Genomic DNA, 20,813 nt, shown 5'->3' on the forward strand with positions numbered 1-20,813 from the left:
CCCCCCTCATTCCCTGGTGGCATAGTGTCCCCACGTTTTGGATTCCTATTTCTTTCGGTGCGAAAAAGGCGTTCCCATGGCCTGCATGGCTTGATGGCCAGGTTTATGGCTCACGATGCATGGATTTTCCCTTCTGGTCTAGTCAAATAGATGTTAGAGTGTGATGGGGGAGAATTTCGTTTTTGGTTTTGACTCGGGACTCGGAGACTTCCAGTCCAAGAGGGCTATTTTGGTTACAAATTGTCCCTTGCACATAATTTATCTTGGTTTGATTGTGAGTTCTATATTGTAGAACAATGAAATATCGCTAGGAATACCAATATGCCATATAAAAATGCAATATAAAGAACCATTCCAACTCAACCATCCGGAAATAAAGCCGCACTCAACTCCAAAGCCCCTTCACTATTCGGCAAAACCCCCATCCCAACTCCCCCGTCCTTTAAAAGGCGAAGTAACCTCGGGGAAATCCTGAATCAACGACAATGGACTCCGCACCACAAATTCCGCAGGTACAGAACAAATACTGCACTCATACTCTCCATCCCCATTAACCGAAAATTCAAGACAAGTCCTACATACCCGATGTCCACACTTTGTAAGCAAAACCTCAACAGTCTCCCCATCCTGTATACAAGTATGACAGAAATGCGTCGGGAATCTGATTAGCGGCTCCTGGACCATGCGACGTTCTATCTCGGAAGCGAGTTCCTTTCCCTTTTCGACGCGCGCACGTAGAAGTCCTGCTTTCGTGCGGAGGGCACTCATTGTGATTTCGTTGAAGGGGTTGTTGTCTGCTTCCTTTGCTGGGTTTGGGTTTGGGGAGGGTTTGTGGAGGGTTGGGACTGGTTCGAAGAATACTAGGGGTCGGAATCGGTCGGATAAGGCGCGGTCTTGCATGCATTTTTGTTCAAGGAGACAGCGGCGTTGGATTTGGTGGTTTAATTGGTGGGTGTAGATCACTGTGAGGGTTTGCCAGACGCGCCATTCGGAGATTGGGTCGAGAGGCATTGCGTTTGGGGGAGAGGGGGAGGTTTTGCTTGGTGACATGGTGGTGATTGTAGGTTTATGAGGGTTTTGGGGGGGGGGGGGTTGATCAATGCATGTGTTTCATGTAGTTGAGGGTGTAAGATGAAGTATATGTGTATTGACTGTATAGGGTTTGGAATTACTGATTTGAAATGTAGCGATTGAGATCTTTATATTGGAAGATAGGTAGTTGAGGATAGGTAGAAGGGAAATAGATATGTTGATTGTGTTTGAATCAGTCGAGAACTGTTCCAGAGATCAACAGAAGATATCCACCCCCAGACCAAACCAAGCCTCCTATTTACATGGAGTGATTGGCTAGATAGCTCTTTGCCTTCTGAGCCGGAGTCCTTTTCTGATTAGGCCTCATTTTTCGCTGAGTATACCATGGATGTGATGTACCCGTATCGGGGACCCCGGAAAATCTCTTAATTGTAGACGGAGCCGCCTTGGTAGAGATTCGATTCTAGACGTCTGGGAGACCGATATCTGCCCATGGCAATATCATTCTGATAGGTGACGATTACATTGGGCCTAGAACTTCACTGTGGATATCCCAATCTTATCTTTGACAGTCTGACTCGAGCTTTTTATCGGTCCATTGCCGCTCGCCCTATAATTTCCCGTGGCTCAAATATCTCACGAGTCTCTTACGTAGGAATAGGAACTTCCTTCGGTTCTTCCCATATCAAAACCTTCAACACATTCCCAGGACAATATGGATACCCCTTTGAAATGAAAGGTGTACAGATATTCGACAGAATCAAAACCCTTGGCGGATATCACATATCCAGTCTCATTCTTTTCTTGACAGAGCGGCGTCAACTCCCAAACCTGGGTAAGCCGACCAGCTGACTTATCCACCCCCAACCAGATCTCAATTCTGGTGGCGTCAAATCCCGCCTCTGCTAAACGCATGGTGTGTTGCTGTTCCCCCGAGCCCACAAATGTTTCCACACAGACATACTCCCTGTCATACATCGGGCTAGTGGGGTACCGCGGGTAGAAAGCTAGAGTCCCGGAGATTTCACGTCCACCTGTTTGCTTGGAAAACTTCCACATCCCATGCAGAGCCCGGAAAATAGCCGACGCGGCGGCCTTTTGTGCTACGTGACCAGGCACAAGAGCATCACGCAAAGCACCCAGTGTCTTCTCCGCCTCAGTATCTGTTGGATCGTAGAGATACCTCGCTGGAACAACAGGTCCAGACCTGGGGTCGCCTAGCAGTGCGGATCGCGTAATATCCAGATCCTTGGAAAATGACTCCATCAGTCCGACATAGTCGGCCATGGGGAACTGACCACGGTCCAGATCCGGGTGTGCGCATCTGAGACTGCGAAGACTTTCCTTCTGGTCGTTCGTTTCGCACGCCTTGTTCTCCCCACTCCATAGTTTCCCAAGGAATCGCGCTTGCATTTCCATCACGCCCCAGTACGGGCCACGGTAGAACCCGACGAATCCGACGTCGGGGATTTCAGAGCGGATGGTGCCTCCCTTGTCGAGAATCAATGGTGAGAAGGGATCCGTCTTGGAGTATTCAAGGGTCGTCAATACTTCATCTGGTAGCAATGACAGGGACTTGTACGGTGTGAACCCTGTGGCCATGACTATCGCTGCCACATTTTCTATCGTCTTGACCCCGTCGGGCCCTTTGTATTGGACTGAAGCTTGTTTAGTATTTGGATCAGAATTTATACAAGTCACTCGGCCTATCGATGGTTGAATCGCTCCGCATCGGACGAACTCGGCGTAATCATTGCCTATGGCGACCCATGGTGGCTGAGCTCTGGATTGTTCGTGATGTGGTGAACCCATGTGCGCATATTTCTCGTAGTCGCTGCCGAGCAAGGAGTGGAAGTAACTGTTCATCTTGACTGCTCGTTCTTCTGGGACCGGGCCCAAGGTGTATTCTATTGGACCCGGTGGTCGGCGACCCAGGTCGTACATGGCCAAATCCAACGGCAAGAACGATGGAATCCCGTCGGAAGCCTCGTGTGGGAGATAGGTTGGTAACGCCCAGAACGGTCTTGAATGTATATGATGTACCTTTGTCTCTTGGGGATGTGGGATTCTGTTTGTGGAAAGTGCAGATGAGGATTGGTGGAGAGCTACAGCAGATGCAGCTTCGACGCCTGACATACTGCCGCCAATGACGACGATCTGACCATTCGCATCTTTTGTTTTGTTAAAAGGCAGCTGCTCTCGCTCAGAATGGAGCAAAGAGCTGTGGATGATTTGACCTTGGAATTGGCTTAGACCTGGTATATTTGGAATATACTGCTGGGCAAAGTATCCAGAGGCGATGACAAGCAGGTCAAAATCTTCCGAAGACACTCCATCGTCCAGTGATCCCGGATGAGTTTCCTCCGCACTGTATATGGCTGTGAGTCAGCATCCAGATCGAGTACAGCAGCGATACCCGGAGTAAGTACCAACATACCTCTCCTCGATCCACTGAATGTTCCACTTCACATCACCATCCTCAACCCTCCGTATAGTTCTTACTACTCTACTCCCTAGCCTAAGCACATGGGCTGGAACATACCGCTCTGCATAATAGGCTAGGTACTCTCCAACCTGTGTCGCCTGAGGAAAAACCGGAACATCCGTGTCGGAAATCACAGACTCCCAGGCAAGATCCGAAAAAGCAACGGTGAAGCGGCTGAGGTTGGTCCGCATTCGAGGGTCTAGTGTAACCGGGGGGCCATTGACCCGATTGGGAGAACAATGACTTGACCACAGACCCCCGACTTTGTTTTGGCCCTCGAAGATGATTGGAGAGAATGTCCCGCGCGGGAAATTATGAAGAAGAGTTTTGGCTGTGACTAGGCCTGAGGGGCCGGCGCCTGTGGGTTGTGTTAATGTAACTCGGATAGACCTGGATACCTGTGCCTGCGGGTAGACTCACCGATTATTGCTACTTTCTTGGACATCTTAAGGTAATGTAGAGCCTATGGCGTCTCTTGTCTGCCGTGCAATATAAAACTAGACAGATTAGTGTCGCTAGACTTACCCCGCTTATATCCACTTGGCAGACAGCTCGGATCTCTTTCTATTTTGATATTTACATGGAAATGGATCTTGTTGAAAATGTACGTTGTATAACAGTTACAAGTTAGGAACATTATAAAGGAAAAAATATGGACCCGCGACCATGCTGTACCACCGGGCTAAATACCTTTGGAACAAATTACACATTATACATCAATGTACTTCGTATGTACATTCCAGATTCCAGTAAAAGAAAGGCGCCCTCGGCATACACACCAGCAAATCATGACATTAGCGCCACGTATAACCCCCAACCAGGGCGTGAATTTCCCCCATGGAGCAATCACGGCCGATCAATCTCTGGCCCCCCGGAAAAAGTTCACTTAAGTGGGAGCATTGACTTTCTCCGTATTGGCCGGGCGCTCTGATGTGCGGGGGAGAGCAGTCAAGAAAAGTTCGAGAAAAGACGTAGCAGAACTCTGTCGCATTGACATTCACCTCGTTCTCGTGCTTCCCATATGGGTTTGTGCAAGAGGTACTTTCACCCCGAGACTTGTCGTAGCCATTCAGTGACTTGGATTTCGGGCGAATTTATATTAGGCTTGTAGGCCTCGTTGCATTCTTGTTCTGTGACCAAGTTGTCGACGTTTCTCTGCGTCAGGGGGGTTTTGTACTGGTTCTTTTTTCGGAGGAGTTCCTTCTCCGCGAAGGCGGATGGTGAGAGTTTGGATAGTGTGTTTTGAATTCGTTTGATCCCACCGGGGATAGAGCGAGGAATTTGAGGTGGACCGAATGGGTTGTCGGATCTCCATGGATCTTGAGAGGTCTCGGGTTGGAGATGCTTCCGTGGAGACAGTGTTCGCGACATTGTGGGTTGGATATTCGTAGCATCAGATTCGAAATGGAAGATGTGGAGAGGGACCGCCTTTTGGATTAAATATAAACTATGTAGAGGGTAAGTAATTGGCTGGACATATCTTCTTGTAACTAATTCCGTCGACCCACGGGGGTCGTGCCCTGTTATAATATCATTGGATCCCGTCTAGTTTAACACGTCGCTATACTTCCCCCAACTTCCCGTGGGTGATGTTCAATTGGTGGATACATAGAACTGAGGCGATCTGGGGCTCACCGGTAGGAGTTTGAGGATTTTTCACCACAGAGTGGCCGACGGTGGAAGATTCCAAAGACTACGTCATACCGAAGAGATGTCGATCAAGGTATCCGGGTCTTGGCCGCGACTGGCCAATAAATATCACTTTGCCAAAGACTGTTCTTTTGGACGAATGAGAAAGCAAGTAAAAAAAAAAGATAAGCCATTCTAGGCCATAAGGCGAAAGTATGAACTCTCAGAGCATGTGACAGTTAATCTTGCATCTATATTTGTATACTCATTCGGAATGCAGGTTCAATTCTCATATTTAATAAGTAAACCGGAAACTGGGATGATCATCCCCTGCATTCTCCAGCTCCTCTTTAGGCCAATGGTACCGATGATCCCTTTTACCTTGCTCACGCAGCCGATTTTCACGGTATACATATGCAAAGAACACCATACACGCCACACCACCAATCCAAACCATCCCTAGACTAACACCGAAGCCTGTCGGGTAGGTTGGCGCTTCCGAGTCAAAGAAAACATTGCTAGCAACCAGACCGCCACAATTACCAAAGCCGATCTGCATGGCTGAGGCGATAGATTGCTTATAGTGCCCAGCCATGTTGTTACTTACCCAACCCAACAAGATCGGCTGCGCCATAAATCCCCCACCTGTGATCGCGTATAGGGCGAAGTATCGGGCACCGACTGGCACCGACTCCTGACAGATGAGAATAACGTACCCAATGGTGGCGACGACACAGCCTGCCATTGCGAAGCCGAATCGATGGCGTAGTCGGTCGCTGGCGAAGGCTGTAGCTAGTGCGATTACTGTTGCGACGATATAGATTGGGATGCTCATCACTTGGGCTCGGACGGATGTCCAGCCGAGCTGTCGGAGGATGGTCGGAGTGAAGAAGGAGGTTGCATAGCCTGTATTCACAATTCCAAAATACATAATCGCGCTAAATGTGACTCATTGTCAGTGGAAACCTTTCGTGGAGTAAAAGGCACAAAAGCTTACCCAAGATAGATTTTGGTATCTGAGAAGGTGCGCTTGATTGCCGGCTTGTCAAAGCGATCCATTTGCGCTTCACCGCGGTCTTCCGATAGACGTCGAAGTAGCAAAGTACGCTCTTCATCATTCAGGAACGTAGACGTTTCGGGCCAATCGACGACGAGAAATTTGGCAGCAATCCCAGTGAACACTGTAAGTAGACCTTCGATGATGAAAATCCAGCGCCAGCCGCTGTATCCTCCGACACCATCCAGCTGCGCTATTCCATAGGCAAGAAGCTAGGAATATTTTTTAGTATGGAATCAATCTCAACCCATCACGGCAATACATACTCCGCTGACTGCACCAGCCAGAATACTCGCGCTGAAGAAAACATTGAATCGCCATTGCAACTCGTGGCGCTTATAGTACATCGCAATCAAGTAGATGCAGCCTGCTAACATTAGCATTTGTGCTTCTTAGGGGTCAAGGCTATCAAACCTGGCATCAATCCAGCCTCAAACAAACCCAGCAAGAATCGACATGCAACGAGGGCCCCAAAGCTCTGTACCACACCTTGGCATGTTGTGACAATACCTAATATCAAAGTCAGTCCCAGTGCCTTCACCTATATCGGTTGAAACATACCCCAACAGAACATAATCCCGCCCAACCACCAAGACGGCGATACCTTTTTCAAAAAGAGATTGCTAGGAACCTCGAAAAGGATATAGGGGATGAAGAAGATAAATAAGGCGATATTGTAGTCATGTCCCGTCATACCCAAGTCCTTTTCAAGACCCTGAAGTCGCGCGTTACCGATATTGATACGATCAAGGAAGGCGAGGAGGAACAAGAACATGAGAATGGGAACGACATGGAGGTCGACTTTCCTTAGAAGTCGTTTCTCCGCTGCCGGATCTATGTCTGGCATAGAAACCGTAGACTTGAGATCCTCGACCATCTCATGGTGTACTTTTTCCGAGTCCATTGGGGAAATTTCAAGTAGGCCTCGAATCGATACAAGCCGGCATCAGAATTATTCAACGACCTCATGGCGAACATGGCCTTTTTAAATGTATTCAGTGATCAGTCGCCATCGTTTAGTCGTTTCAAGCTGGGGAAAATCCGGGGCCCCGCACTATGGCATTGTGTTCATTCCGCATTTTTTGATCGCTGTTGGTATGGTATTCCGCCCCCAGGGATGCCAAGAATGCACGGCTTGGTGCCTAGATTGGTGTCTATCTTGGTATCTAGGCATGGCTTGGGCTATACCGGGCGGTTGGGAGAAGTGGTGAGGGTTATGCGCTTGCGAACCTATGAGGTTAAAGGGTTCTAGATCGAGGTCTTCATATGTATGCAACGGCCTTACTCCGAGAGTGGGGACTGTTTTGTTGAAATGTTAATTTTGGCTAGTGAAGCCGATCCTATCTGTGACGGAACAGTACCCCGGAATGATACCGCATATTGCCGCGTAGGATACTCCTCCGAATACCTATAGCTCGATACTTGGAATAACCGATATATGTATAGCCGAATATTGAATTTAAATGCTCACAGTTAACTAGAACATGGCCTTGTGTTATTATACTGTGTTGAACATCTCACGCTCCCACATTCTTGCGAATAGCCGGATCCAATGGGAACGTCTGCTTATTCTCTGGAAGATCGTCGTAGACTATATCCCAGCGGTCCTGAAGTTTCTCGGGTGTTTCCCATGCATTTTCAGGGTCTCGCAGCCAGAGTCTCAACAAATGACGCCTAACAGAACCGCCCCGTTAGCATCTTCATAAAGCAGAAGCACACCCGATAGAAAAGGCACATACTCTTTCCCAGGCTCGTCTCTGAACCAGTTCCGCGCATGGAAAATGCTAAGGTTATTCACATATTGCACATCGCCTTTCTGGAAATCCAGAGCGGCCCTGTGCTCTTCTGCCAAGAAGTGCAAAGCGTCGAGAGCCTCGGCTTGCGCTTCCGTGATAGGGGGAATGTCCTTCGATCGGGGCTGGGCCCCAAATCCAGTGAAGTATCGTCTTGCGTACTGAATTATGACCCTGTCAGGGGTAGTAGCCGTGGCTGGTTGGTGGTATAGAAGTGGGCGGAGACTGTAGGGTCTGACTGGGTTATCGAAGCTGAACAATGTCAGTCTCCTAATACGCCTCCTTGTCGCTTGATTCTTACCCATCCATTGGCCAATCCTGAGACAAAGTGTGAATAAGATCGGGTCTTTCCCTGGCCAGGATGTTATACACATGCCAACTGCTAGAAAGATAGCTTTCTCCTGCCTCTGCCGCTCGGTTCAAGCAGAGAAGTGAGATGATATCACCAGCGTCAGTATGAAAAACCTGCTTATCAGCCGTGTTCGAAGGCGCAGTGATAAGACCATTGTCGACCTTGTTGGTGAGGTCTGTGATATGGGATAACACGGGCGAAGAGCCATCGGCCAGTCGAACTTCTTGCTGCCGTCCTCGAATATTACCGATGTGGGAAGATACACCGGCGTAGATAATGACATTATCTTCCCGGGAGTAATCATCAATGCGCAACCCGCGGAGAACGACAAATCCTCGACCGGTGTGGATCTCCTTTGAAATATCCCGAAGAGCAGGCCGCAGGGTAGGTAGAGGGAACGTCGACTGATTGATATGCCCCAAGGGAAGATTGAGAGCTGTTAGGTCAGCAGTGTGACCTTACTCCCGCGGTCATAACCACCCACCTTTGAAGCTCTTCAAAGCAGCATCGAGTTCATCCAGCTGATCATCGTTCAACTGATAAATCCAGTCATCCCGCTTCTCAACCTCTTTTCCTTCCCAGACCAGTGGTGATACCAACTTCTCCGGGAAGCCTGCAGGAACAGTAGACTGCAGAGTCTCAGTCTCCCTTCGACGACGACCACGCTCCTTGTACTTTTCATATTCAGGATGATACTGAATATCGGGCTGGGTGGGCACCGTGATAGTCTGAACAGCGGACATATTGGCTATACAGAAGTGGTGAAATAGCAGTCGGCTGTGAACCGTTTAAATAGCGCAGATTGATCAGCTTTGCGTGGCCCAAGCCTGGGATCGCGCCATGTCCTACTCAAAATGTCACGACATCAACCCCGCAAAGTGCGACACTTGAACACAGAGTGTGGTACTTCTGCAGTTTGCTGATAGCTTGAATCGCATCATCAGTCTTACATCGGCGCAATAGTCTGGGAGTGTCCAATCCTAGGCTCTTATTTAATCTGTCAATATATGTCGACTGGATGAAACAACATGGAGATTCAGGAGCCTAGTGCTTACATGACCTAACAGATAATACTTGCTGGCTAGACATGGAATATTCTCCCCACCATCTATTTGCAAGATACGCGGCAGCTTTGGAATGGCCCCATCATCAATATGCAGAGCAATGGTAATGTTCGGATTCAATGCTATCATTCATAGATCTGAGAGAACGGAAGACTACCTCGAACGATTCTCACCTGAACTGGTTGTGACTTGGATCTATCTTTCCTACTGTATTTTACAAGACTTGGAAATTACAGTCGCAAAGTTCACGGTGGGTATACAGGGGATTGTGGGACATGAGTACAGTCTCTTTATACTTCTATTCATTGTATGCACTGAATGCGCAGTGTTGGGAGATCATCTCAATATCAGGATCAATCCAAGTGAAATTCATTATCTATGATTCTACTACGATCCAAAATGTGACGCCGTAACCTTACATAACTCCTAAATGGGCATGCGCACGATAAAATAAAGCAAACGAGGAAGCCTAAGCAGTGGCTTCGACGTGGCGGCTCTTTGCTGCCACATCGGCAGCCAGAGCAGCGAGGGAAGCGCTCTGCAGGATATTGAAGATGGAGACATCGGCGGCGGCCTGTAGGACCAGCATGTTGCGTAACTCGACGGCGATGAGCGAGTCAACGCCGTAGCTAGCTGGCGTCTTGCTAATATCAATCTCGGCCACGTCGATCATGAAAATATCAGCCAACTTCGCGGCGATGGCAGTGCTAATGAGCCGGGCAGCGTCATCACGCGAGCCAACATCAGCCAGCTGCGCAGAGAGTGAAACTCCGGCACCGGATTCTCCTTCACCTGCCGGTGCCGCACGCGACACCTTAGATTGGCGCTTTAGGTGCACATAGCGAGCATCGCGACCGAGCTGTGAGCCACCGTGAGAGTCCCACTGTGGTCCTGCCGCTGTGTTGAGGCCGATAATGATCTGGCGGCGGCCACCGAGGGGACGAGCCACAGCGGCGCCGAGCGCACGCAGAACGGTGGCCTCGTCTAGCATGACGTAGTCGCCAGACCTACGTAGACGCTCAGACACCTTTGCGGTTTCAGCAACGTAGCCAACATCGGAAATAGGGCCCAGGTCGATAGAGACGCCTGGCAGTCCCTTGGACTGGCGCCAGTGCGCCATGGCATCTTCATAGGTTCCTCCAGCGGCGTAGTTAGTTTGTGAGGCAATGCCCAACACGCCCGAGACGGATGACAACATGACGAAGAAGTCCAGCGAGCCCGGTGCCGCAAATTCGGTGTGTAGGTTCCAGGTTCCGTCGACCTTGGGCCGCAGACCACTATGCCAGTCAGATAGCGTCATCTGCTCGAAGATGGCATCGCGTAGCAGCATGGCACCCTGAACAACGCCGCGCACAGGCGGGAATCCGTCGTCAGCACAGGCGCGCAGTGCTTTCACTAGCTCGCTAGCCAGAGAAATGTCACAGCTGACAGGTTTAACGCGGCAGCCAGCAGACTCGCGTAGCTCGCGCACGAACAGAGCGCCGTCGGTCTTTTCGCTTTCTGGCAAATCGATATTGCCAGCACTACGCGACAGCAGAATCAAGTTCTTGGCGCCGTGGGCTACCAGCCAGTGCGCGATGGAGCGGCCGATACCGCCGACACCGCCGACGATGAGGTATGAGGCATCGGGACTGAGTCGGACGCGGGCAGCGGCTGCGACGTGATTTGATCGCGGGACCACTGGAGCTTGCTCATCTGGCCCTGCTGAGAGGACAACTTTACCGGTATGTGCGCCGGTTTGTATAAACTTAAACGCAGCCTGGACATTTTGCAGAGGGTGGACCGTGATGGGCTGGACCAGGTTGAGGGCCTGCTGTTCGATAAGCTTGGCGACTTCGGTGAGCACACGGTGGACATCGGCGCCTCGCCGTTGTACAAGCATTGGAATGTCTAGCGATGTCATCGAAATACCGCGAGAGAAAGATGCCATTGCAAGCAGGCCGTTGGCTTCGATATCACGCTTGCCGACCTCAACCAAATGACCGAGAGGCGCGAGAGCGTCGAGACTGGCCTGCAACAGCGGACCGGGCAGCGAGTTAAGCACGGCATCGACACCGCGTCCGCCTGTGGCAGCTAGGACGGCGGGGCCAAACGAGGTATCGCGGCTGCTGAAAATACGGTGACTAGGGATATCGTACTTGCTGCTGATGAGGCCGCGCTTCTCCGGAGACCCAGCAGTGGCGAAGATCTCTGTCACCCCAAGATATTTCGCCAACATGATGGCGGATTGCCCGATAGCTCCAGCTGCAGCATGAATGAGCACAGACTGTCCTGGTGCCAGACGGGTAGCATCAACGAGGCCGGCGTAGGCAATGGTGAAAGCTAGTGGCAGGGATGCGGCATCTTCAAAGCTGGTGATGTTGCTGGGTACTTTGGCGATGCTACCATTCCAGGCGACGGTAATAGTGCTACGGATAGAAGCGCTGCCATCTCCAGGCAGGAGGGCCATGACACGATCGCCGACATTGTAGCCGCCCTTTGACTGAGCCTCACTGCCAACACGGGAGACAACGCCAGCACACTCGAGACCCATGGCACGGTCTTTGAGCTGGCCTAAGCCAACCATGACATCGCGCGAACTAAGGCCAAAGGCCCGCGGCGTGATTTCAACGCTGTCAGGTGCCAGACTCTTATCTGTGCTTTCCTCGTCGTCATCCACGAAGGCCAGAGTGTCCAGGTGCCCCGGGATACCGACCTCCAGCCGCAGTGCCCGGTTCCTTTGGAATAGGCGTTCCAAGGGGATGCCAGCTGCGGCATCAACGTCACCCCAGATTGCTGTGAGCGGGCCGGTGACCATATCATTGTGCTCCTCATCCTTATAGATACGTGGGACAAGTAGAACGCCGTTTCGCTGGGCATACTCGAACTCGGCCGGGCCGGTCTCGGTGGTCAGGATGTCATCTACATGGCCGAAGCCTTCTTGGAGAACTTGCGTAATGGCCGAGACGACGTCCTCAGTGGTTTGCTCGGCGCGTGGGTCCAGGTCCAAGTAGAGGTAGCGCCTGCCAACGTACTCGTTGCGGAGGACGCGTAGGAATCCCTGGGCAAGCGCATGTTCTGGCTGCTCGCTGTCGACGGCGCCGCCGGTAGTGATCCAGAGAAGGCCGCCACACTGCGTGATCATGGCGCGGAGGCCTTCAATACGCCCGGCGTCAAGACTGGTCAGTATGGTCGGCTCGTCGATTTCGCTGACAAAAATGCAGACCTTGGCTGCATACGCGTCGAGGCTGCTTTCTTCTAGCACGAGATGTTCGACAGCAGTTTTAGTCAAATCCTGGATGCGCTGAGACAGCAGATCGACCAGACCAGCCGGTGAGGGTGTCTTGTTACTAGTCACCACGGCAAAGCCGCCAGGATTGCTGGCGCGGCTCAGGTCCGGCTTCTGGTGATCGACGAGTGGCAGAGTGGATAAGATGGTGGTTGTGGTGTCGCCGATGGCAAGGTCAGCTCCACTAAAACCGGCTTCGCGAAGCACGCCATCCCAGGAAGACGCCAAAAGAGACGGTGTTTCGGTAGGCAGCAAGCCAAATATAAACGAGACATCGTCTTGACTTTGATGCTGGGTCGTCTCTGCTAGCAGTAGCGTGCCGCCGGGCTTTAGAAGGCTGCGCACATGGGACAGGGTGCCAGATACATCATTGGCTGTGCGTAGAGACTGGTAGAACACGATGATGTCGTAGCTCTCAGTTGTAAACTTCTGCCTGGATGGGTCGCTGTCAACGTCGAACTGGCTGAACTCAAGCAGGTCGGCCCAATCAGCTAGTTCAGCTTGGGCATCTTCCAAGACATCTGCCGAAGGCTCGGTGATGTGCCAGCTGGCTACTAGAGGGACCTTAGGCGTACCAAGCGCTTCAAGAATACGCCGAGTGGCAGCAGCACCAGTGCCGGCGCCGACTTGCAGAACGCGCGCAGCCGGATTCTTGTGGGCCACTTTACGCACCAGCATCGACAGCTGTGTGAGCGACGGTGCCAGACGCACAGAGTGGGCATAGTACTTGTGCAGCAACCCATCCTCAATCATGGCAACTAACGGATTGCTCTCACCGCGAAGGATAGACCCAATGAGGGGGCCAAGACGGCTGATCAGCTCGCCGTCGACACTCTGCGACGCTACGGCGGCTAGGTGCTTTTGGCGTTCTTCCGGGCCGTCTAGCGCCCATTCCTGGCTGTCGCCCTGGGTGACTAGTTGCGTGAGCCATGTATAGTACTTGACGAGGTGCGGCTGGCCGTCTTCCACATCGTCGGGGGTGAGCGACTTCAGCGCCTCCTGGGCGAAGTAGAACACCGCGCGGGAAAGATTGGCGATGGCGGCCTCGGGAACCCCAACAGTCAGCTCCAGCTCCTTCTTGATCTGTGCTAGTGCCAGAGGCTGCTGTAGTGACAGGTCAGGTCCCCACTCAACCTTGCTGCATACCTCTTCCTCTCCCCTTGTTAGCCGCGTCCTGACGCGCTGAGGCGCCGCTGCCGCGCCCCAGGAAGACACTGGCAAGTCCTTGGAGCTCGAGAACCTTCGTGCCCGTCTGGCTATCAACAACGGTGACATCGGCTTTACCACTCTGGGTGTCGTCGTGTGAGATTAATGTATCACAGCGTAAAGTGTGGCCGACTTCGCGGCTGATATCGCTCGAGACCCACATAGCCTGAATCGACCGGGGCAGCTTGGGGTCCTCAGCCATCCCGCCGACGGCAGGCAGTGCCGAGAAAAACGACACCACCACAGCATCTAGTGTGATAGGGTGCAACACGCTATTCTGTGCGGCAGCCACCGGGTCTGTGTCGGTTGCTGACTCGTAACGGATCGTGACGTCGCATACTGACCGCGGCTCCCGGCCATCCTGCACGATCTTAGTTGTGTTCTGGAATAGCGGGCCATGATACACGCCGCGTGCCCGTAGATTGGCAAACATGTCGCGCGGGTCCTTGTGGCGCGTGTAGGCAGACAGAGGACGGAGGCCGGTCTGGATGTTCTTTGGCTGTGTCTGCGTTGGGACTTTCTCTCCATCCAATTTCTCCTCCACGTCAACAGTGATCAGACCCCAGGCGTGCAGCGTCCACCGGTTCTCGGGCGTGACTGTCGATACCTCAAATCTCCGCCACCCACGCAAGCCCAGCTCCCGCTCAGGCACGGGCCGGAGCGTGGTGCGGATCTCAACGCCCTCGGCGGTGTCAGGGATCACGAGTGCCGCCATAAATTCGACGTCGCGCAGGCGGAAGCCTGAGATATTGCTCTGATTGTCTTCAGCCTTCGCCAGCTGGTTGGCGGCCTCGATGGCTAGGCACACATAACCGGAGCCAGGGTACACAATGCTGCCCTGCACCATATGGTCGCGTATCCAGGGCACCTCGGTGACGCGCAGATTGCGACGCCAGGTGGCCGTGGCCGGATCGTTCCCGGCAACCGGCATTCCTAGCAGGTCATGAGGCGGCTGGCTGCGCTCCCGGATGGCGCGGTTGACGCGTGACTCTTGCCAGTGCCTCATCGAATGGTTCCAGGGGTAGGTGGGTAGGTCAGTTAGCACGCGAGGCAGGTCGTCCTCGTAAAGATACAAGTGCTCGGATAATGCTTTCGGAAAGTTGATCTCGCTCATCGCGAGCGGCACACCCTCGCGCAGCAGATTTATGGCTGCAGCGCGCATAGTATTGCCAGCGTGCTCGTTACGCACTAGACATCCCCAATAGGGTAGCTCGATACCGTCGAACTCGACCAGCGACATGATCTCGCGGATAGGCCCTCCCAGCGCCGTGTGTGGGCCAACCTCGAGCACCACGTCGATGTTACGACCGCTCGCATCGTCTGTTTCGCCAATCACCATCTCCGTGAAGGCATCCACGAACAGCACCGGCTGCACTAGACTACCCACCCAGTGGTCAGGATCGGCGATCACCTTGGCGTCAGTAATCCGACCGCCGGTGACGGCTGACGAAAAGATGACCTTGAGCTCCTCTTCTTCCTCTTCCACATTCGACTGTTTTGTGACCGTCCTCGCCATCTCCTTGCGTAGGAGCTCACGGTATGCGTCTGCCAGCGGGTCCATATGGTGCGAGTGGTACGCCTGCTCGATCTTAAGCTTGCGCGCGAACACGCCATCCTCCTTGCACATCGCCTCGACGGCTACAACAGCATCGGCATCACCTGAGACAGTGACGCTTTCCGGGCTATTAACGCACGCGATAACGACTTGGCCCACGTCGGCCACTCTGTCAAGGTACTCCTGCGCCTCCTCTGCACCTAGACCCACGGCCGCCATGCCGCCCTTAGGCGCTCCGGTCACCCGCAGCGAGTCGTCGGCCGCCAGCACGGCGCGGTAGTAAGCTGTTGCCATAGCCTGGCGGAAGGTTAGCGCGCCGACGGCGTAGGCCGCTGCGATCTCGCCCGACGAGTGACTAGTGACAGCTGCCGGCGTGATGTTCCATGATTTGAGCAGGCGCACTAGCGCGATTTGCACCCCCACGCAGACGGGTATACTAATCGATGTCGAGTGCACTTTCGTAGTCTTAGGGTCGCGCTGTAGCTCCTCCAGCAGCGACCAGGTGGCGCCAATATCGCGTAGGTGCGTATCGGCCTCGTCGATAGACTGCCAGAAGACTGGGTATTCTGCCAGCAGCTCACGGCCCATGGCGTTCCACTGCGCACCCTGACCCGTGAAGACCATGCCGATGCGCGGTTGGTTGGTGGGAACGCGGCTGGGTTTAAAGCGCGGCGAGTCGAACGCCTCAATGACTGTTTCGAGAGGATGGTCTGCACCTGCTTCGAGATGCACTTGGTGGGCTGCCACCCACGGAAAGATCGTGCGGCGCTCGGTCAGCGTGTAGGTGAGATCGCGCAGCAGCGCATCGGCAGCCTCAAAATCGAGAGACTTGTGCTTCTCTAAATAACTCTTCATGTCCTCCACCATATTCTGGCAGCCGCGCTCGTCGCGAGCGCTGAGAATCAACACTTTGCTGTCAGATGTTTTGTGAGGGCCGCTGCCGTTACTGCTCCCGTTTCCATTTACATGGCCATTGCCATTCGCATGTCCGTTGCTAGTGCCATTTCCATTACTGGTGCTATGACCTTTGAGCGGGAAAGCCATGGTCGGCGTGGAAATCCACGGTTCGGCGCTCTCCATAATGACATGCGCGTTGCTGCCGCCATAGCCAAAGTTGTTGACCGACAGACGGTTCGGGCCGTCAACGAGGCTCTCGGGCCACGGCTCTAGTGCCGTTGCAACCTTGAGGCGCCACTCGTCTAGCTTGACCTTTGGGTTGGGCGTCTCATAGTTGACGCTGGCGGGGATCAGACCTTTTTCCAAGCACAAAACACCCTTGATTATGGCCGCTAAACCAGAAGCCGCCTCGGTGTGACCCACGTTAGTCTTGACCGAGCCGATACGCAGGTAATGCGCCTCGTCACGGCCACCGTCGCCGTTTTCGTCGACGCCGCTGAACACATTAGCCATGGCTCGTGCCTCAATGGGATCACCGGCCTGTGTGCCTGTGCCGTGCGCCTCAAAATACTGTGTGCCGCGCGGATCAAGACCGGCACGCCGGTAACATTCGCGCATAAGCTCTTCCTGGGCGGAGCCTGACGGCGTCGTAATGGTCTCTGTTTTGCCGTCTTGGTTCAGCGCCGTCTCACGGATGATGGCGCGGATGGGGTCGTTAGCGGCCAGCGCATCCGACAGTCGCTTAATCACAACGGTGGCGACGCCTTCGCCACGGCCGTAGCCATTGGCGCGATTATCGAATGCGAATGATCTGCCGTCCGGCGACAGCATGCCGAGTGAGCCGATGGTCTTAAACGGGTCCGGGCCTATCATTAAGTTGACGCCGGTCACCACGGACATGTCGGCCTCACGGTTACGCAGGGTCTGCACGGCTTGATGCAGTGCCACCAGCGTGGTTGAGCAGCCAGTCTCCAGCGTCATGCTGGCACCGCGCAAGTCGAAGACGTGCGAGATGCGGTTCGACGACATTGGGTTCCACGTGCCTATTGGCATGAACCGCGGCGGCTGGTCCTCATCGCGCGACAGACCCTCGTGGTATTCGTGCGTGAACACGCCAGCAAAAACGGATGTCTGTGATCCGGCCACCTGCTGCAGCGTAAGGCCGGCTTAGTCGAGCTTCGAGTTAGAGAGGGCGCAAATGAATTGGAGAAGAGTAAGTAGTAGTTACTCACCATTTTCTAACGCCTCGAATGTCGACTCGAGTTGCATCCGGAATTGTGGATCTAGCGCCTGTGCTGTTTCTCCCGAGTAGTTGAAGAACGCCGCATCGAAACATGCTATATCGCCGTCAAGAAAGTGGCCCCCCTTGACGTGTGTCTGGCCAAATGTTAGGACTGAGATGTGCTTGCTGTTGGTATATCTTAGGGTGAGCTTACCGTGCTGACCCTCTCATTGTTAGGGTGGTAGATTCCTTTTAGATTGAACCGGTCTTCTGGTATCTCGCTCCAACCAGTCTGTCCCGAAACTAACAGATCCCAGAGCTTGTCTGGGTTACTGGCACCACCGGAGAACTTGCAGCTCATGCCAATGATGGCAATGGGCTCACTGGCCCACTCGCTGTCGTCCATTTTTGTCTAAATAAGTTCAGATGACTTGGACTTGGTCACTGATAATGCAAAGGCTCAGTTACTCTTGAACAGAGCTAATGGTCGCATCAAGTTTGCGAGCTGCAATATATGAGGATTGTGAAAGCTATATGGCTCCGAGTTCTATACCCAATTCGCTTTTATTTGACCACCAGTTGTATTGCACAGTGTCTTATTTCTAATGAGGTTTATTTATTCTGCATTGAAGACAACAATCTAGCAATACGGACTTCGACTGATAGGTGAAGCTCCATTCCCAAATGATCAATTCCCCGAAACAGCCTCGGAAGAGGTTACTTCCAGAGAAATTGGTGATACGGGGTATAAAAAGTCCGCCGGGGAATTAACAACGTTGCTATCCTAAAATAGCATAGTCTGTAGACCTGGCTCGGACCCTTCAGATCATGAACCCATGAGGGGGATTGGAGCCAGGCCATTGGCTGGACTTGGTTGCAATCATGCACGGAGGATCTCTACCTGGGCGGACAATTAACAGACCGATTTAGGCAGTCAGATAGGCAGATAATTATTTTACACAGATCTATAACTGCATAGATTACTATATAATCACACAAGCTTCAAACAGTAGGCCTTCAATTTTACAAGCACCTAGATCACACACCGTAATAGGATAGATAGGGTTGGTCAAATCAATTGGTCCACAGATTATAGCAAACTATGTACTCTAAATTCTGGAAATCCTTGGCTTATCCAACGTATCGTACGTATTGCTTCCATACTGGGTCCTTCTTTAGCCCATTAATATCTTCCTCGGGCATGCACAGCGTCAGAGGGATAAACGCGCCCTCAGCGTCGTTCATAATCAAACAGCCAGGGATCGGCGCCGCAGTCGGGCGGCGGAAAAAGCATGATCGACCCAACAGGGGGCCCCAAGACGCTGGCAGTGGCGTCGCCTGTCCAGTTGCAGTCACCATGAGATCTGCTCGGGCATCGTGGGGGCCACCATACAGCAGGGTGGAGGTGTCGGGCTCGCGAGCCATGAATGTGGCAAAACTGCGAACGGACCACGGCGTGTTAGCCTGGATGAGCTCCCGGCGCAGCACCTGCGCAATCTGTGCCAGTGGCAGATTAGCCACTTGATCCAATGGCAGCCGCACCAGGGCGTGGCACACCATGTGGCCCATGTAGGTCAGTGGTACGCCCAGCGGCATGCGCCCGTCAATAGCACGGCCGAGCTTGGACGAGCGCTCCGGCGGTTGTCCATTAGCCACGCGCACGGCGCAGAGGCGCTGCCATGCAAAGGCAGAGAATATATCGTTATCGGAGACCCTCAGCGAGCCTGGTTTGTTGCTAGATGGATCGTCCTTGACTGACTTGACGAGTCGGGCCAGAGCGTTGACCGGCATCTTGAAGTAACACCACATTGGAGGGCTCGAAGGTGGTGCCCAGGTGTAGCCGGGCGGGCGACGCAGGTGGGTGTAGCTCTTGACGGGCTCGCTTCGCGGAATGAGCGGGATCACCCGGCTGCGGTCACGGTTGGCTTGCTCGAGGTCGGCGGCCGGAATCCGCTTGCCGTTCATGACAAGGGCCAGCAGGTTCACGAACTGGTAGAGCCCAGTACCATCGATGATGGTGTGGTGAGAGCTGAGGTTGAGGAGCAGTCCACCGCGCACAAAGTTGGCCTGCATGGCAACGACAGGGTCGGGGCTCTCAAGGCCTCGGGGTTGCGGCAGTGACGGCCAGGGTGTCAGGACTGATCCATCCAGCATGTGGATTGGCACACCAGCTGAGATGATCTTGGCCATAGGTGCGATAAGATCGTCACAGTTTTTGACGCGGATTCGCTCCTCGGGCATGTCCGTAGGCCACGGCATCGCCTTCAAGATGGCACCGGGACCTGACTCCCGGGCCACCTGCCACCCCAGCCAGGGGATGTCTGCCTTGAGCTTGTCAAAGCCGTCCTGTAGGGATGTGACGATGGCATCGCGGTCCACGTCGGCCGGCAGCTTGAACCCAAATAACACCTGCGTATAAGCATTAAGAAGCGGGAACTGGGAGATAATGTCACGGTGGAGCTCCGAGTCGGTTTCGGCGGTATCGTCCTTCATAAGGTGGGTTTCCACTGCGACAGACATGGTGAAGAACTTCGTTTGTAGTCGTTGTGAGCCGGAAAAGGTTCACCTGCAGGAGTAACCCATAAATTCCCCTTCTATCTTTTGGTCTCTAGTTCTGAATGTTATACAATCTGTATACATCTTAGCTTTTCAAGTGGATACCGTTCCACTCGGACTTTCGGACTTTCTTGTTAGCACAATGTCTTTTCTCACCTTCTCTGCATGTTGGATCGTAACCCCTGCATTTTGGTCCATGCTAAAAGCTGTCAGATAGTGTCACATCAGTACTTGCATTCCTTCTGTCATATTCCAGCCTATATGTATGGCGTGTTCCTAACATTAATCCGCTGTGCTATCAGCAAAAGACTAGAATTCCGACATAACTCAGAACAGCGCATGCTATGTAACCTGGTCCGTCACATCCTAGCGAAAATTCGAGGATGAGATGTCTGTTGCTGTAGTAGTGTGTGTATTACTTGCTAGATAGATACTTTTTAAGTGCCAGTTCTTTGTCAAAGAGTGCAGTCAATTTAAAATGGCTAGAATCTCAAGAGAACCTTGGAAAGAAGGAAAGAAGTGGGGAGATGACCCGTGGTACACTACAGTAAGCCCCACTCCTGCAAATCATGCAAACCTGACAAAGCACCTAAACCCCGGTTAATGCCGTCAACTTGAACCCAACGAGATAAAGCAAATAAAGCCCATAAACTAGTGCGTGATTAAATTACGTTGTTACGGTGAATTTTCCCGTAAT

At 52.8% G+C, this 20,813-nt stretch overlaps 7 protein-coding genes across 7 annotated transcripts; all 7 read right to left on the bottom strand.

Moving 5' to 3' along the window:
- Window positions 1-405: 405 nt before the first annotated feature.
- Window positions 406-1,050, bottom strand: N7447_003695 (Zinc finger RING-type; the record flags this gene model as incomplete). The annotated part of the gene is made up of 2 exons (XM_057227970.1): window positions 406-471; window positions 583-1,050. 2 exons carry the CDS (start codon window positions 1,048-1,050, stop codon window positions 406-408), a joined length of 534 nt encoding a protein of 177 aa, XP_057087311.1.
- Window positions 1,051-1,668: 618 nt separating this feature from the next.
- N7447_003696 (uncharacterized protein) lies at window positions 1,669-3,962 on the bottom strand (the record flags this gene model as incomplete). Its single annotated transcript, XM_057227971.1, has 3 exons — window positions 1,669-3,400; window positions 3,470-3,875; window positions 3,938-3,962. 3 exons carry the CDS (start codon window positions 3,960-3,962, stop codon window positions 1,669-1,671), a joined length of 2,163 nt encoding a protein of 720 aa, XP_057087312.1.
- A 599-nt stretch (window positions 3,963-4,561) lies between these two features.
- N7447_003697 (uncharacterized protein) lies at window positions 4,562-4,888 on the bottom strand (the record flags this gene model as incomplete). The annotated part of the gene is made up of 1 exon (XM_057227972.1): window positions 4,562-4,888. The coding sequence occupies one exon, from the start codon at window positions 4,886-4,888 to the stop codon at window positions 4,562-4,564; it is 327 nt and encodes a 108-aa protein (XP_057087313.1).
- Window positions 4,889-5,441: 553 nt separating this feature from the next.
- Window positions 5,442-7,125, bottom strand: N7447_003698 (uncharacterized protein; the record flags this gene model as incomplete). The annotated part of the gene is made up of 5 exons (XM_057227973.1): window positions 5,442-6,084; window positions 6,144-6,415; window positions 6,470-6,570; window positions 6,618-6,713; window positions 6,765-7,125. Coding segments are annotated over 5 exons (1,473 nt in total), but the record flags the coding sequence as incomplete, so codon positions are not given.
- A 595-nt stretch (window positions 7,126-7,720) lies between these two features.
- Window positions 7,721-9,091, bottom strand: N7447_003699 (TauD/TfdA family dioxygenase; the record flags this gene model as incomplete). Its single annotated transcript, XM_057227974.1, has 4 exons — window positions 7,721-7,877; window positions 7,943-8,248; window positions 8,298-8,784; window positions 8,833-9,091. The coding sequence occupies 4 exons, from the start codon at window positions 9,089-9,091 to the stop codon at window positions 7,721-7,723; spliced, it is 1,209 nt and encodes a 402-aa protein (XP_057087315.1).
- Window positions 9,092-9,881: 790 nt separating this feature from the next.
- On the bottom strand, window positions 9,882-17,966 carry N7447_003700 (uncharacterized protein; the record flags this gene model as incomplete). Its single annotated transcript, XM_057227975.1, has 4 exons — window positions 9,882-13,768; window positions 13,827-17,504; window positions 17,571-17,715; window positions 17,775-17,966. The coding sequence occupies 4 exons, from the start codon at window positions 17,964-17,966 to the stop codon at window positions 9,882-9,884; spliced, it is 7,902 nt and encodes a 2,633-aa protein (XP_057087316.1).
- Window positions 17,967-18,691: 725 nt separating this feature from the next.
- N7447_003701 (Transferase) lies at window positions 18,692-20,080 on the bottom strand (the record flags this gene model as incomplete). The annotated part of the gene is made up of 1 exon (XM_057227976.1): window positions 18,692-20,080. The coding sequence occupies one exon, from the start codon at window positions 20,078-20,080 to the stop codon at window positions 18,692-18,694; it is 1,389 nt and encodes a 462-aa protein (XP_057087317.1).
- Between the last annotated feature and the right edge of the window lie 733 nt (window positions 20,081-20,813).

This window comes from Penicillium robsamsonii (genome assembly GCF_028829455.1).
Source record: "Penicillium robsamsonii strain IBT 29466 chromosome Unknown utg000002l_segment0_segment0, whole genome shotgun sequence".
NCBI classification, from domain to species: domain Eukaryota; kingdom Fungi; phylum Ascomycota; class Eurotiomycetes; order Eurotiales; family Aspergillaceae; genus Penicillium; species Penicillium robsamsonii.